Source organism: Vigna unguiculata, chromosome 5 (assembly GCF_037176805.1).
Source record: "Vigna unguiculata cultivar grain cowpea cultivar isolate G323 ecotype 2 chromosome 5, ASM3717680v1, whole genome shotgun sequence".
Classification (NCBI taxonomy): domain Eukaryota; kingdom Viridiplantae; phylum Streptophyta; class Magnoliopsida; order Fabales; family Fabaceae; genus Vigna; species Vigna unguiculata.
In genome coordinates this window covers 2027818-2042043 of record NC_140796.1, presented here as the reverse complement: position 1 = coordinate 2042043, position 14226 = coordinate 2027818, and the positions used below count along the sequence as shown (strand labels likewise).

The window sequence follows — 14226 nt, the reverse complement described above, 5'->3', positions numbered from 1 at the left end:
ACATCACGTCCATGTGGATGCTTCTGTTTCATGCGCAAAACTGACACACATTGGGAGGTCAAATAGTTGCAACTCTTAAAACTTTCCCAAGCTTAAAAGTCAAACTCATTCTTCACACACACACACACAAAAATCATTTTCTATCAAAGTGTCATTATATCCTTCACCTAAGCTAACACTTTTCATTTGCTTCTGTTGCAATGTTTCTCTCACAATATAAGAACTAAAAAAAATATCATTTGCTTCTAACACGAACTAAAAAATAAAAGAGAAATAAAAAAATTAGATGCCTATAAAAAAATAATAATTTATTACAAAACCACAATTTAAAATATCATATTTTACATTAATAGTGTGACAATTAAAATAATGACAGTTAAAACATCATATTATATATGTAAATTATGGTAGTTATCAAACTTTGGTATTTATTAATACTAGATATTAATGACTAAAAGGTGTTAGTCACTATAATGATTCATTTAAATATTAATTTAAAAAATAAAAAATTATTAATTACTAAAATAATCACTATTATGAATAAAAAATTATTATTGGTTTGTAAGTTAGTTTTTACAAAGTTAGTCACCAAAATTTGAGCTACCAAAAGAATTTGGTTACTAAACACTAGCTACAAAGGTTTTTGCTAAATTAGTCTCCAATTAATTAGTAACCAATTTAACAACCAATTATAATTTTTTATTCATAATTATTATTATTTAGTTACCAAGAATTTTTTTATTTTGTAAACTGATATCTAAATTAGTCATTATAGTGATTAACAATTTTTGGTCACTAAAATTGATTGTTAATGAGATAATTTCTTGTTGTGATTATACGATAAATTGTAACATTTTTTAAGAACCACCATATTAAAAACGTTACCACATACGTGAGTTTTTGTAGTGCTAGTCATGATATGTGTGGATAAATATCCTTTAGATGCACTAGTGTTGAATCACTTCAAAAAGATAAAAGCAAATAAAATTTTATAGAAGTCAAAACCATGACCAAGTTGCAAATCAGTGTCCTTATTGTGTTGGCTTTGTTTGCCCTATTTAGCCAAACTTATGGTAAAACTATTACTTATTATCATGATTTTTTACTTTTTTTTTTTAATCAGAGTTCATGCTCATTGCCATTGGGTCATAGAGTATAAATGTTGATAATTTGAAATAAAATTTTGATGTTTTTATGATGTTATGATGAATAGGGGAAATCCATTTTTGTCCAAAAACGATGAATTTTGATGGACAATGTCCAAATGGTACTTCAGGAAAAGGCTGTGCTGAAGAATTTCATGCAAAACTAGGAGCAGGTGCCATGCCTCAAAATTGCACATGTAATAATGCTCCTAATAAGCAACGCAAATGCACTTGTCAAGTTAATTGTGGGCTCTAAGACACTTTCCTTAAAATAATAAGTGTTGACCAATCTTATGTAAACATTGAGAATTTTAAGAAATATCTTTTATTTGTTACCTCTCTTTCATCTTCATTTTGCTTTTCTTATTTGTCATTGTAAGGTTCTTTAACATATTAATTTGATGATTGTTGTTTGAAGAGAATAGGCAACAATAAAAAAAATATAAGGAAAGCATCTTATGTTAAGGTCTAATTAAACAAGAAAAATGTGAAACTTAACTTAAATAATGATGAAATTTATTTCACTTATCTCCCACTATAAGAAAAACAAAATTATTATATCCGGTTAACTATTTTTATTTATAAGTTTTATACTTAAATTAAAAAAAAAAGTTATAATTCATCTTGTTAATAATCTATAATAATATATAAAGATGATATCATTTTTTTTGTCCACATTTCAATGTTTCATTTTACCCTTAATCTATAATCTATAACAATATATAAAGGGGATTCTCTTTTTGTGTCCATTTTTCAAAATACCGATTTTACCTTTTAAATATAATAATTTATTAAAAAATTGACCGTTACTTTTACAAACTTTTTATAAAATTGGATGTTTTTCTGCTTCTTTATTTATCAATGGTTATTCTTTTAATAAATATAATTTTAATTTATATATTAACTTAATAATATTATAATATTATCACCTACTAATATAATATCACGCATATTTAAAAAATCATACACACAGACACGATAGCGCCTGTGTTACGCTAGTAATATATAAAGAGGATACCCTATTTTGTGTCCATATTTTGATATTTCAATTTTACCTTTAATTATTATTTTTAAAATTAATTATTTTATAGATAATTTACTCTTAACCGTTATTTTAAAAACGTTTTTTCTCTTTAACCATTATTTTCAAAACTTCTTTTGTATACATATTTTATTTTTTAAATTTTACATTTAACAACAATTTTAAAAATTAGTTATATATTTTCAAAACTTCTTTTATATACATATTTTATTTTTTAAATTTTACATTTAACAACTATTTTAAAAATTAGTTATATATTTTTTATTCATCTTAAGACAAATTCCTATAAAAATTAAAAAAATACAACACACAGACACAATAGTTCGCTAGAGTTATTATAAAGATAATTTCAAAAAAGTTATTTAAACAAAATTATATTTATTCTTATTTTTAATACATATTTCCACGTCCCGATTTTAATTATCGCCTTTTCAGTAAAATGTTGTTTATTTTTATTTATTAATTTTTAAATTTTAAGGCAATATTTGTTTAGTTACATTTTTAATTTAGTTAGCATGGAAAGAAAAAACCACGATAATAAATAAAGAAAATATAATAACACATCAATGTCTACTGAAATAAGATAAAAAAAACTGGAAAATATGGAATAATTACTTAACTAAAATTGTATTAAAAAATATAAATGATAAATAAATATTTTCTTTGGCTCGAATGAAAAAATTATTATTATTATTATTAAAGTTAATTTAAAAAGTATGTTATTAGACTTTAAACTATTTCAATTATAGAGGAGTTAAACTTTCATCATATAATAATTGCAATTTAAAGTTTTCATATAACTAAGAGAAACAATAGCATGCCAATAAATTTTTAAAATGTTTTCACTTTTTTTATTAAATGCATTATTTTTATTTGAACAGAGTAATCTGAAGCTGAGATAAGAAGGAAAAAAAATACAATACTTTAAGTTACGAACAGCAATCAATTTTAATAATAATAAATAAATAAAAAAACAACTAAAACGGCAGCTTGATGGAACACAAAGTTGAAATAAATGGTAGTAAATAAATAAGCTGTTATAATCAATAAACAACACATTGTAAACCGCAAATGATAATTAATAAACAACATATTGTAAACCATAAATGATAGTTAATAAACAAACATTGTAAACCATAATTAATAAACAACACATTAATTGTAATCCATAAATGATAATTAATAAACAACACATTTTAAACCATGAATGATAATTAATAAACAACAAGTAATAAATTAAATCACGTAACCTTTCACATGCTATTGTCCGTTTCATAATTATCGCATTTTCAAGTTGTTTCACAACGAGTATATTAGAAACAGTTACTTCTTTTATTAAAACAAATACATTATTTTACCTGACATAAAAAATAAATAAAATAATCTATGATTGATTTTTGTAATCGTGTTTTTTATGTACACATTTTATTTATAATTTTGTCCTTATCAGTGGAAAATATGTTTTTTATTTTTAAGTGACTGTTTATTTAAATTTCATCATTTTTTAAATTAATTTTTTTAAGTAATTGTTTATTCAAATTTAATCAACTGATTTTTTCAAATTATTTACTTGTAATTAAAAAAACAAAAACGTCAAATTGGGAACATAAATAAAAATTAGAATTTATTTAAAAGATAAAAGTTACAGTTACTATAAGACTTAGGAAATAAAGCAAATCAATATCAGTTATTTAAACAACATAATATTTTAATTTTTGCATCTCATAATCAATAATTAAATTTGTTCAATTTTAATGCTAATAAAATAGTTTTAACATAATAATAATAATAATATTAATAATAATAATAATAATAATAATAATAATAATAATAATAAGTGGCCAAGTTCTAATCATGAGTTATAACATGATTGTTATAAAATTGTTTTAAAATTTTACATTTATATATTATTTTCAAACCAATTATAACATATGTGAATAAATTATTGATAAACAAATATTTAAAACAAAATTTAAGTAAAGTTCAATATAAAATATAAATTTAATTTGGTTAAAAATATCAATTATAATAAAAATATCATTGAAACATTTATATAAAAGTTAGATTTGATTTCAATTTTGGATAGATAAAATTGTTTCAGTTTAAAAGAGATAGAGACTAAATTAAGATAAAATAATAAATACAAAAACTAAATTGAGATTTCTCACATATTAACAATGACATGTGGGGCATTGTCACTTTTCCATCATACAGCCTCTGCCATGTAACATAACCTTAATTTGACACGTAACAAATTTTCAATAAACAATTAAAAATAAATAAAAAACACTACAACATTTTGTAGTTTAGACCACACGGCTAAATAAATGTGGCCAAAGCATATAATAAACAATATTTTTATAAATGTTGTATAAATATCTTGAAGGTCGATGATTATATAATTGTTGCTTTAGACCATGGTGAGGTCTAAAATCAACCTGAAAAAATAGTTGTCTATTGTGAGGATTTTAAGCAACGATTTTAAAATCATTGTCGTACTAAAATTGTTGTCTATTACCTACAACTACACTTACCTATATCACACCTAAAAAAATATGATCTAATTTTTAGACCACGGTTTTTATAATTTATATCACAATCTTATGTCGTTGTCTAAAGTGATTTTGGTCGTAATGAAATCAAAAAAAAGAAGAAAAAAATCCACAAGTTGACACATAACACATGAGTTAACATTATTAGTCATGTAATAACGGAAATAATCAAATTGTAACAAATTTTAGAAAATGATGACTTAAATTCTAAGAACCCAATTGAAAATTTTGAACAAAAATGAGGACCACATAAGAGTTTTAACCTATAATAAATAAAGAAAAAATATAATAGTTAATTAATAAAAATAGTGGATGTTACATTATGCATGTATATAAATATCTCTTTGATGCAACATTGTTGAATCACTTCAAAAGGTAAAAGCAAAGAAAATTTTGTAGAAGCCAACACTATGACCAAGTTGCAAAGTAGTGTACTTATTGTGTTGGCATTGTTTGCCCTCTTCAGTCAAATTTATGGTAAAGCTATTACTTATCATGATTTAGCACTTTTTTTTTATCGGAGTTCATGCTCTTTGGCATTGGTTCACAAGGTATGAATGTTGATAATTTGAAATAAAATTTTGATGTCTTTGTGATTTTGTGATGAACAGGAGAAATCCATTTTTGTCCAAAATCGATGAATTTTCCTGGCCAATGTCCAATGGGTACTTCAGGAAAAGGTTGCTCTGAAGAATTTCATGCAAGACTAGGAGCAGGTGCCATGCCTCAGAATTGCACATGTAGTAATGCTCCTAATAACCAACGCCAATGCACTTGTCAAGTTAATTGTGGATACTAAGACATTTTCCTTAATACAATAAGTGTTGACCAATCTTATGTAACACATTGAGAATTTTAAGAAATATCTTCAATTTGTTACCTCTCTTTCATCTTCATCTTGATTTTTTATTTGTCATTTTAAGGTTCTTTAACAAATTAATTTGATGTTTGTTGTTTGAAAAGAATGAGCAACAATAAATAACAATAAGAAAGACATCTTAATTATGTTAATGTATAACTAAATGAGAAAAATGTGAAACCTAGCTTAGATAGCAGTAATCAGTGCAATTGATCTCACTTTTCTTCCATTGTAAGAAAAAAAAAAAGTATTACATCCAGTTTTCCCTTATACTACTTTCTATTTTCATTCAACATTAATTAAACCAATTGTGATTAATTTTAAAATTACAACATTTAGAATTTGTTTTCTTATAATATATTCTAGAGTAACAATACAACTCCTAATATAAAAAGGAAAATGGAGAAGTAAAAAAGTATCGTTTTCTTATATATAAAAAACGAGTTTGTAGAATTCGTGGAAAAAAACTATTAGTAATTTATCATCAAAGGGTGATGTGGAGATTGGTGTGTTAATGATTGTCTCCTTGAGTTAGAGAGGGGTAAAGGAGGAGGAGGTAGAGGAAATTAAATAGAAGGAAAAACTCGAAATAATTAATTTTATTAATTAAATAATATAAATGTATGTAACTGATTTTATAAAAATAAAAATATCTTTTAAAATATTTAATTAATAAAAATAAAAATATTATAAATTCAATTAAATCTTGATATTTTAATTTTATTTTTTTATTTTTTTAGATTTTAATACTATTTTTTGTTAATTTTTATATGTTTAATTATATTTTTTATAAGAAAAATATTATTATTTTATTATTTTTTAATTGTTATCGATAAATATTAAATAAATTATTGTAACAAATGTATAATACTTGTAAATATTCTTATTTTCTAAATAATATAAAATTTTATTAATTATGATTAAGTCGAATTTTAATTAATATATAACATATTTCAAAGTAACTGTTGTCGATGAATAAGTTAAGCTCCTCGAGACACACCTCAAGAGTTTTATATTATATGGTATGAAGTTATATTTTTTAAAGTATTAATTTAATTTTATATAAGTATATATAAATTATTATTATTTGTTTATTTAGTTTTATATAATTTATTTTTAGTTAAAAATTGAAATAATATATATATATATATATAGATATTAAAAATAATAATTTATAAAATATAAATATTTTCAGAAAATAAATATAGTTTTATGTAACAGTGACAATAAAAGAATTAAATTAGTATAACTACACATCAATAATAATTAAAACAAATAATAAAATTGTAGTTTCCTTGTTAAAACATAATTGAACACGCATTAGGGACATATTAAAATTATGTTCTGTAAAAGTCTGTAAAAATGAGAGGATATAAGAGGTGAAAGAAAAATAAAGTAAGGAGTATGCATTGATCAAGTTTAAAAAATTGGAGTTCAAATCCAAGAAATAAGATAAGAGATTTTTTATTTATTTATGAAATTTATTAAGTTTATCAGTTTCTAAGTTATTGTTATTTTTAATTATTTCATATTAATCTTTGAATTAGAGAGAAATATTTGAGAATTCTTGAAAAAATAAAAGTATTTTGAGAGCATGTGATATAAGTATTTTAAGATTGATATCAATACGAAGGAAGATTGATTTATTTTGATTATATTGTGACCATGGTTGGAATTGTAGAAAGGAAAATATTGTTATTTTTTAACAAGAAAATATACTTTGACAATGATATTCATATGGAATATAAGAAAATATTTAGTTAATGTATGAACAAGTTTTGTATTGAGGTTTTGTGGTATCTAAAGAAAAATATAAATTATAACGATAATAGATCAATTAAGAGAGAAAATACAATTTTTACAAATAAAAAAATATAAAATATCATTATGGAGGTTGATAGTTGGTTAGTAATGATATTCTTAAGATTTTTCATATGATCGATTTGAACTCATGGTGTAAATTCTTTGAAGGGAAAGAATAAATATTATGATTTTGATACGTTAAATTATATATGGTTCAATTTATTAATATTTTATTTTTATTAGGTATGAATTTGTGTGATATATTGAGTTAGATTATTATATGGTTTGAAATATATAAAAAAAAGGGTAAAAAATGAAAAGAAATAATATAGTGGTGTAGTTTTAGAAGAAAATCATCTGGAGAGGAAATATTTGTAAAACATGAAACAAATTTGATTATTATCTATTTTAGTTATTATTAGCAGAATAATTTTTTTTACAGTAATTTCTTTTTTAATTTTAAATAAAGGAATTAATTTTGTTGATTTTAATTTGAGTTTTTTTAAGCAAATAAAGTTTTCTTGCAAGAAAAATATTTTTTATTTGAATAATTTTTTGATTTTATTTTTATTTTTGGTGATGTTAATGTGAATTTATTGGTGCTATTGGTGTGAAATATTGATCTTGCTCATATAAATTGTTGTTGTGCTTGAAATACATTAAATGGTTGTGCTTAAAATACATTAAATTCTTATTGTTAATATATTAATTTGTTTGTTAATATATGTTAAATTATTGTCGTTAACCTATATTAAATTGTAGTTAATGAATACTAAACTGTTGTGGTTAATATATATTGTGAATAAAATTTTAGAAGTGATATTTTAGGTATGAAAATTTTATTATTAAATAGAGTTATTATAATTTATATGTAATAAGAGCATCTGTTATGTTGTGGAATATCTCTCAAACTTAAGAGGAGAGGATTATGTGGAAGATTTTATAAAATTATACTTAAAATTTTGAATGAATTAATCATTCATTAAATAGTTGTGCTGATTGAAAATATTATTATGTAAGATGATTCTTTTTATAAATAATTATATTTTATTATTAAATAGAGTTTATAATTTATATGTAATAAGAGCACGTGTTATGTTGTGGAAGATCTCACAAATTAAGAGGAGAGGATTATCTTGAAGATTTTATAAAATTATACTTCAAATTTTGAATGAATGAATTAATCCATTAAATAGTTATGCTGATTGAAAATATTATTATGAAAGATGATTTTCTTTTGTAAATAATTATATTTAAAAATTTATCATATTTGATTTTAAACTTATCCTTATTTTCATTGTTGGTGACGATTATAATGATTCGTAAATAAATTACGTGGAAAGCAAAAGTTTGAAAAAGTTTTAAATAATTGTGTATTGTAACGCATATGTTAATTTATATAATAAGAAATCAAATCATGGGAGTTTCATGTTTAAATTTAAATAATTTTAAACATCCATAACTGATAATATTTTATTTACTTTTCGTATCTATTTTGTTTCTAAAAGAAATATATTAAATAAAGAAAAAAATATAATAATTAATTAACAAAATAATGGATGTTACATTATACATGTATATAAATATTATTTTGACACAACATTGTTGAATCACTTCAAAAGGTAAAAGTAAAAACAAATTCTGTAGAAGTTAACATCATGACCAAGTTGCAAAGCAGTGTCCTTGTTGTATTGGCTTTGTTTGTCCTCTTTAGCCAAACTTATGGTAAAATTATTTGTTATTACTTGATTTCTAGCTTCTTTTATTTTGATTTTTTAAAAAATTTTCATACTCTTGTAATTATTCACATAGTATAAATGATGAAAATTTGTTTTTTGATGTTGTGATGAATAGGTCAATTGAAGTTTTGTCCGGTATCGATGAATTTTGAAGGACAATGTTCACTGGGAGTAAAAAGTTGCTTTGATGAATTTCTTACAAGACTAGGAACAAGTGTCATGCCTTCGAATTGCATGTGTTTTGATCTTCCTGAGAATCTACGTAGATGTACTTGTGATATTGTTTGTGGACAATAAGACACTTTTACCTAAAATAATAAGTAACACGTTGAAAATTTAAGAAGTGTTCTCAATTTGTTCTTTTATTTCCTTTTCATCTTTATTTAAAAATAAAGTGAGTTTATAATATACATATATATATATATATATATATATATATATATATATATATATATATATATTAAATGCAAATGTCATTTTAAAGATTTCTAATTTTAATGTTACTTAAAATATTAATTTGATATTTGTTATTTGAAGAGAATGAATAACAATAAAAAAATCAAAAGAAAAGTATTTTATGTCAATGTTTGTTTCATTCAGATTTTGTCTAAGGCAACGTGTGTTTTTTCTTTCTTTCTTTCTAACCACGGATCACCTTATCATGTTAACCTACCTTATATATATAGTGCTATGAATTACCAATTTTAATTCAACAAAAAATTGGAAATAATTTATTTTATCTTTGTAAACATTTACTTTCTTTTTCGACACAAAAAAAAATTAAACATTTTAATAAAACAGTATAACATTTTTATTACAAACTAAATTTTGTTAATGTGTAAGAGTTAAAAATATATTTAATAAAAATTGATGAAGAAAAAAGAAATTATATATTCATAGGAACAAGGTAATAAATACGAACTCAACTATAAACAACCAGACGAAGATGGATAATTGTTATTCTTTGCTCATTCTATCACATAAAATTCGTTCACTACCTACCCAAATATCTTATGTAATATTTAATGAAATCCGAGATTTAAAAAAGGTAATTGATAAAATTATTTTTCATAACAACAGGAATGATAGAAAGTATATGAATTGTACTATTTTTAAAACGATAATATGAAAGTATTCAATGTTATAATGTATTTATACAAAAAAGAAGTATATTTATTATATTTTTCAAATACAGCATAACTCGTATTCTATCAATTAGTAAACATAATACATTTACATTTACATGGGTATTAAATAATATTATTCATCAAATATAATAATGTATAAACTATATTATATAATCAACGTACACACAAAAAATAACTAATATTCACATACATTATAAGAATGGGTTTAAATAATATTTAATTCAATCTAACTAAATATAAGATAATTAAATAAATTGACATACTAACCTCTCTCTCTCTATATATATATATATATATATATATATATCTATATCTATATCTATATCTATATATATATATATATATATATATATATATAATAATCTGAAAAACCCTCCTGTTAAAATTTTTACTAAATATTTGAAAAACAAAAATATGTTGCTCCCTAATCGTTTGATTTTCCCCCATATCACCTTCATTTAATTTTGTTCCCCTTAATTTTTTTAAAAACTAATTAATTGATATCTAAATAATTTCTAATTAAAATCTAAATTTGGAACTCCTAATTTCTAATTATAAATTCAATTAAAAGAGTAATTTATCGATAATATAATATACTTTTATTAATTTTCTTTCCTAAAAGCTCCAGCAAATCAGTACTATACAATTTTCTTTCTCCTATGTATAAGCCTACACCTTTTTTTCTCGCCTAAAAATAATTCCTAATTGTAAAATTTAATATGTGGAATATTTTATAAAATTATACTTAAAATTTTGAATGAATTAATTAATCCATTAAAAAGTTACGTTCTACTAAAAATACTCATATTACATAAGATTTTTCTTGCAAATTTGTTAAAAAGATTTGCAAGAAAATACCTTTTTCTGTTATTTTTTTAAAAAAATTTAATTGGTAGGTAATTTTTTCGTGGATAATCTTTCTTACAAAATTATAAAATTTACAAGTATTTCTTACAAAATTTATTGCGAAAAGTGTTTTATACAAAATATTTTGCAAGAAAATTGGTAACAATTTCTTGCAAATTCTTTTTTTTATAAGTATTTTCTATGAAAAAATTTTCAAAATAAAATTGGCAGGAAATATGAATTTTTTCAGTAATGAAAATATTATTTTGTAAAATGATTTCTTTTGTAAATAATTATATATATCATATTAGATTTTAATGATTCGCAAATAAATTACGTGGAAAGGAAATAATATTGCAGATAACAGAAATAAAGTTTAAATTTGAAGAAGTTTTAAATAATTTTATATTAGGATTAATTATGTTTTTGGTCCCTCAAGTATCGACCATTTTTGGTTTTCGTCCCTCATTCAAAAGATGCGCTATTTAAGTCCCTCACGTTCTGAAACGCATGAAATTCGTCCTCATTTTTTAACTCCGTTAGGTTTATTAGAAAGCTGGCAGACGGAGTGCCACGTCAAGATCCCGTTTTTCACTTTCACTCAGGTACAGTAACCACGTGTTTTAAAAGGGGTCTTAAAAGGGGTCTGAGGGTAACGTTTGGAACCCTAAATTTTGAATTGTGAGATTGGATTGTTGGTGAGGAGCTTGAGCAGTTCACTTTGGTGCGGGGAAACGTAGGTGATGAAGAGTGGTAGTTCCGGAATTGATTGTAGGCAAAGGAAAAGTGGTTCGAAAATTTCTCAAAGCTCAATGTCATGTTCAGAAATAGCATCGAAAGTGTGTGGGTGTGGGGAACGATTGTTGCTCCTAAAGGCAGGTACTGTGAAGAACAAGGGCAGGTTATTTTGGAGATGTCGAAATTGGGCGGTAAGTGAGAAATTGCATTTGTTTTACTCAACCTTGCTTTGGTGGTTGTTGTAATGGTTTCAATTTTTTTGCAGTCCAATTCAAATTGTAATTATTTTGAATGGGTTAATGAAGAGGAATGTAAAGGAGAAGGTAGAGAATCGGAATTTGAAGCTGGCGCCGGAAAACGATTTGAAGAAGAGGAAGTTTGTTTGGAAAAGGAGAAATTGATACTGGACTTGATTAAGAAAAACGAGAAGTTGAAAAGGAAATTGCAAAAAGAGAAAACATTTGGGAAATTGCTGCAACTTTTATTTGTACTGTCGTGGGCATTTTCAATTGTATTTGTGGTTATGTTTTTGTTCAAGTTAAACTGTAATTAGTTATTGTATTTCTGGGGAATGAGTTTGTACTGATGATATTTATGGTGTAGAATATGAATTTATGGTGTAGAATATGAATGGTTAAGCTTAAGAGAAAGTAACAGTTGGCATATGAATTTCATCAAGAGAAAACACAGTTCACATCACATGTAACAGTGCATTTACAGTAGAACCACTTTAAACAAAATATCTCCTCACCAGAAAAATAGTTACCAAATTTTCTTGTTGTCTAACATGCCTATTTTTGTCTTTCTTCATAGGGACCTATCATGAATGGTAGAAAGAGAATAACGCCCAAGAGATTAGAAATTCAAACCACAAAAAATTCCTACCAATGCATTTTTCAGTTATGCAGTTTCTCAAACAGTCCCTTAGAATCCATAACATTTGTCTAATGTAAAATACTATATTGAAAAAATAAGAGGACATAAGAATAAGTGATGTAAGAATAAGTGATGTAGTAACATGTATAGAAGTAACAGAAACAAAATTTGGCCTCATTTCTCACACAAATATGATTTCTTCTTGTTGCAGAGACCCTATTTCTCAGAAAGATTTCTAGAATTATGTTATGAATTGTCACGTTATCCACATACCATTCTGCTATGCCAATCTGTATTAGTTAGTTTATCACCCACTAACTCAAGGAATTGAGACTCAAGCTACAACAAACAAAATTTGGTCCTTCCCCTCAAATCAGAGGGACTTTCTCCCTTTCATATCTTTGAAGCTTTTCTTAACAACAATTTAGCAAAAATGTTTTCAGATGAATGTGTTCTAATGCAAGAATAAACACCCAAGAAATAACAAAACAGAATTACAATCAGTGGACTTTATATAGGTTTTTGACAATTAAAGTATTCAAGAGATTTAGAGCGTTATATGAAAGTGGTCCACATTTTTAAATACAGCACTGCAAACTATAATAAAGCAACAAAAGTGGTCCCTGCTATTGCATTCAATAAAGTATTCCATAATAGACAAAGTGGTCCACATTTTTAAATACAGCACTGCAAAGTTTAATAAAGCAACAAAAGTGGTGCTCCAAAACAAAATAGTGGTCCACTATCCCTATGCCCAATGTGTCAAAAGTAATTGTCTATTACAGATTTCTTTAATAAAGCAACAAAAAAGTTTGGATCTCCATTCAATTTCACGTGGGCTGTGCAGTATTACTACTTGCTTGAGAGCCTAAAACTTGTGCCGATCTGCTTCTTGTTTGTGTTGGTGCTCTTTTACTATTTACCTTTCTTCTCATGCCCTTTCTACAGCTTCTTATATTATGACCATACTGGTTGCATCTGCTGCACTTTCCCATGATATTTTTCTTTGAAAGCTTGGAATGACTGACATGTTCATCAGCTTCCCTTCTTCGTAGTTTTTTTGGTCTACCAGGGGGGGTTTTGTAAATTGGAGGAAGTAGTTCAGGTTGAGTACTTTTTGGCCAAAGTTGTTGGCCATTGATTGGGGTAATTTCAGGGCCATAGCAAGCTTGGTAGGCATCTCTCTTGTAATATGCGTGGACATAAGCCTCAGGATTTTCTATCTTATAGTTAATTGCTGCCACAGCATGCCTACAAGGTATACCCACCAAATCCCAAAAGTAACAACTGCAACTACTTTTGCTTAGATCAACCACAAACTTTTCCATTGTGAACCCCTGTGTGACTTCAAACTTAGCATCCCCTACCCACACAGGAAGCCAATTCCCACTTTTTTCCACTTCCCTATCTAGCCTCTTTTGGGGTCTAGGCATTACATTTCCAGGATATGCATTCAACTTCTCTCTAAGTGTTGCAAA

At 24.7% G+C, this 14226-nt stretch overlaps 1 protein-coding gene and 1 long non-coding RNA gene across 2 annotated transcripts; one reads left to right on the top strand and one right to left on the bottom strand.

Moving 5' to 3' along the window:
• The first annotated feature begins 5099 nt into the window (after positions 1-5099).
• Positions 5100-5629, top strand: LOC114183133 (uncharacterized). The gene is made up of 2 exons (XR_003604299.1): positions 5100-5216; positions 5351-5629. It is a non-coding gene; the product is annotated as an uncharacterized LOC114183133 (long non-coding RNA).
• Positions 5630-13578: 7949 nt separating this feature from the next.
• Positions 13579-14196, bottom strand: LOC146885970 (uncharacterized). The gene has a single exon (XM_085674068.1). The coding sequence runs from the start codon at positions 14179-14181 to the stop codon at positions 13579-13581; it is 603 nt and encodes a 200-aa protein (XP_085530194.1). The 5' UTR covers positions 14182-14196.
• Positions 14197-14226: the final 30 nt, after the last annotated feature.

Bases quoted from the DNA above. Each gene is read 5' to 3' on its own strand.
- LOC146885970 (XM_085674068.1), bottom strand. From the start codon at position 14,181: ATGCCTAGACCCCAAAAGAGGCTAGATAGGGAAGTGGAAAAAAGTGGG.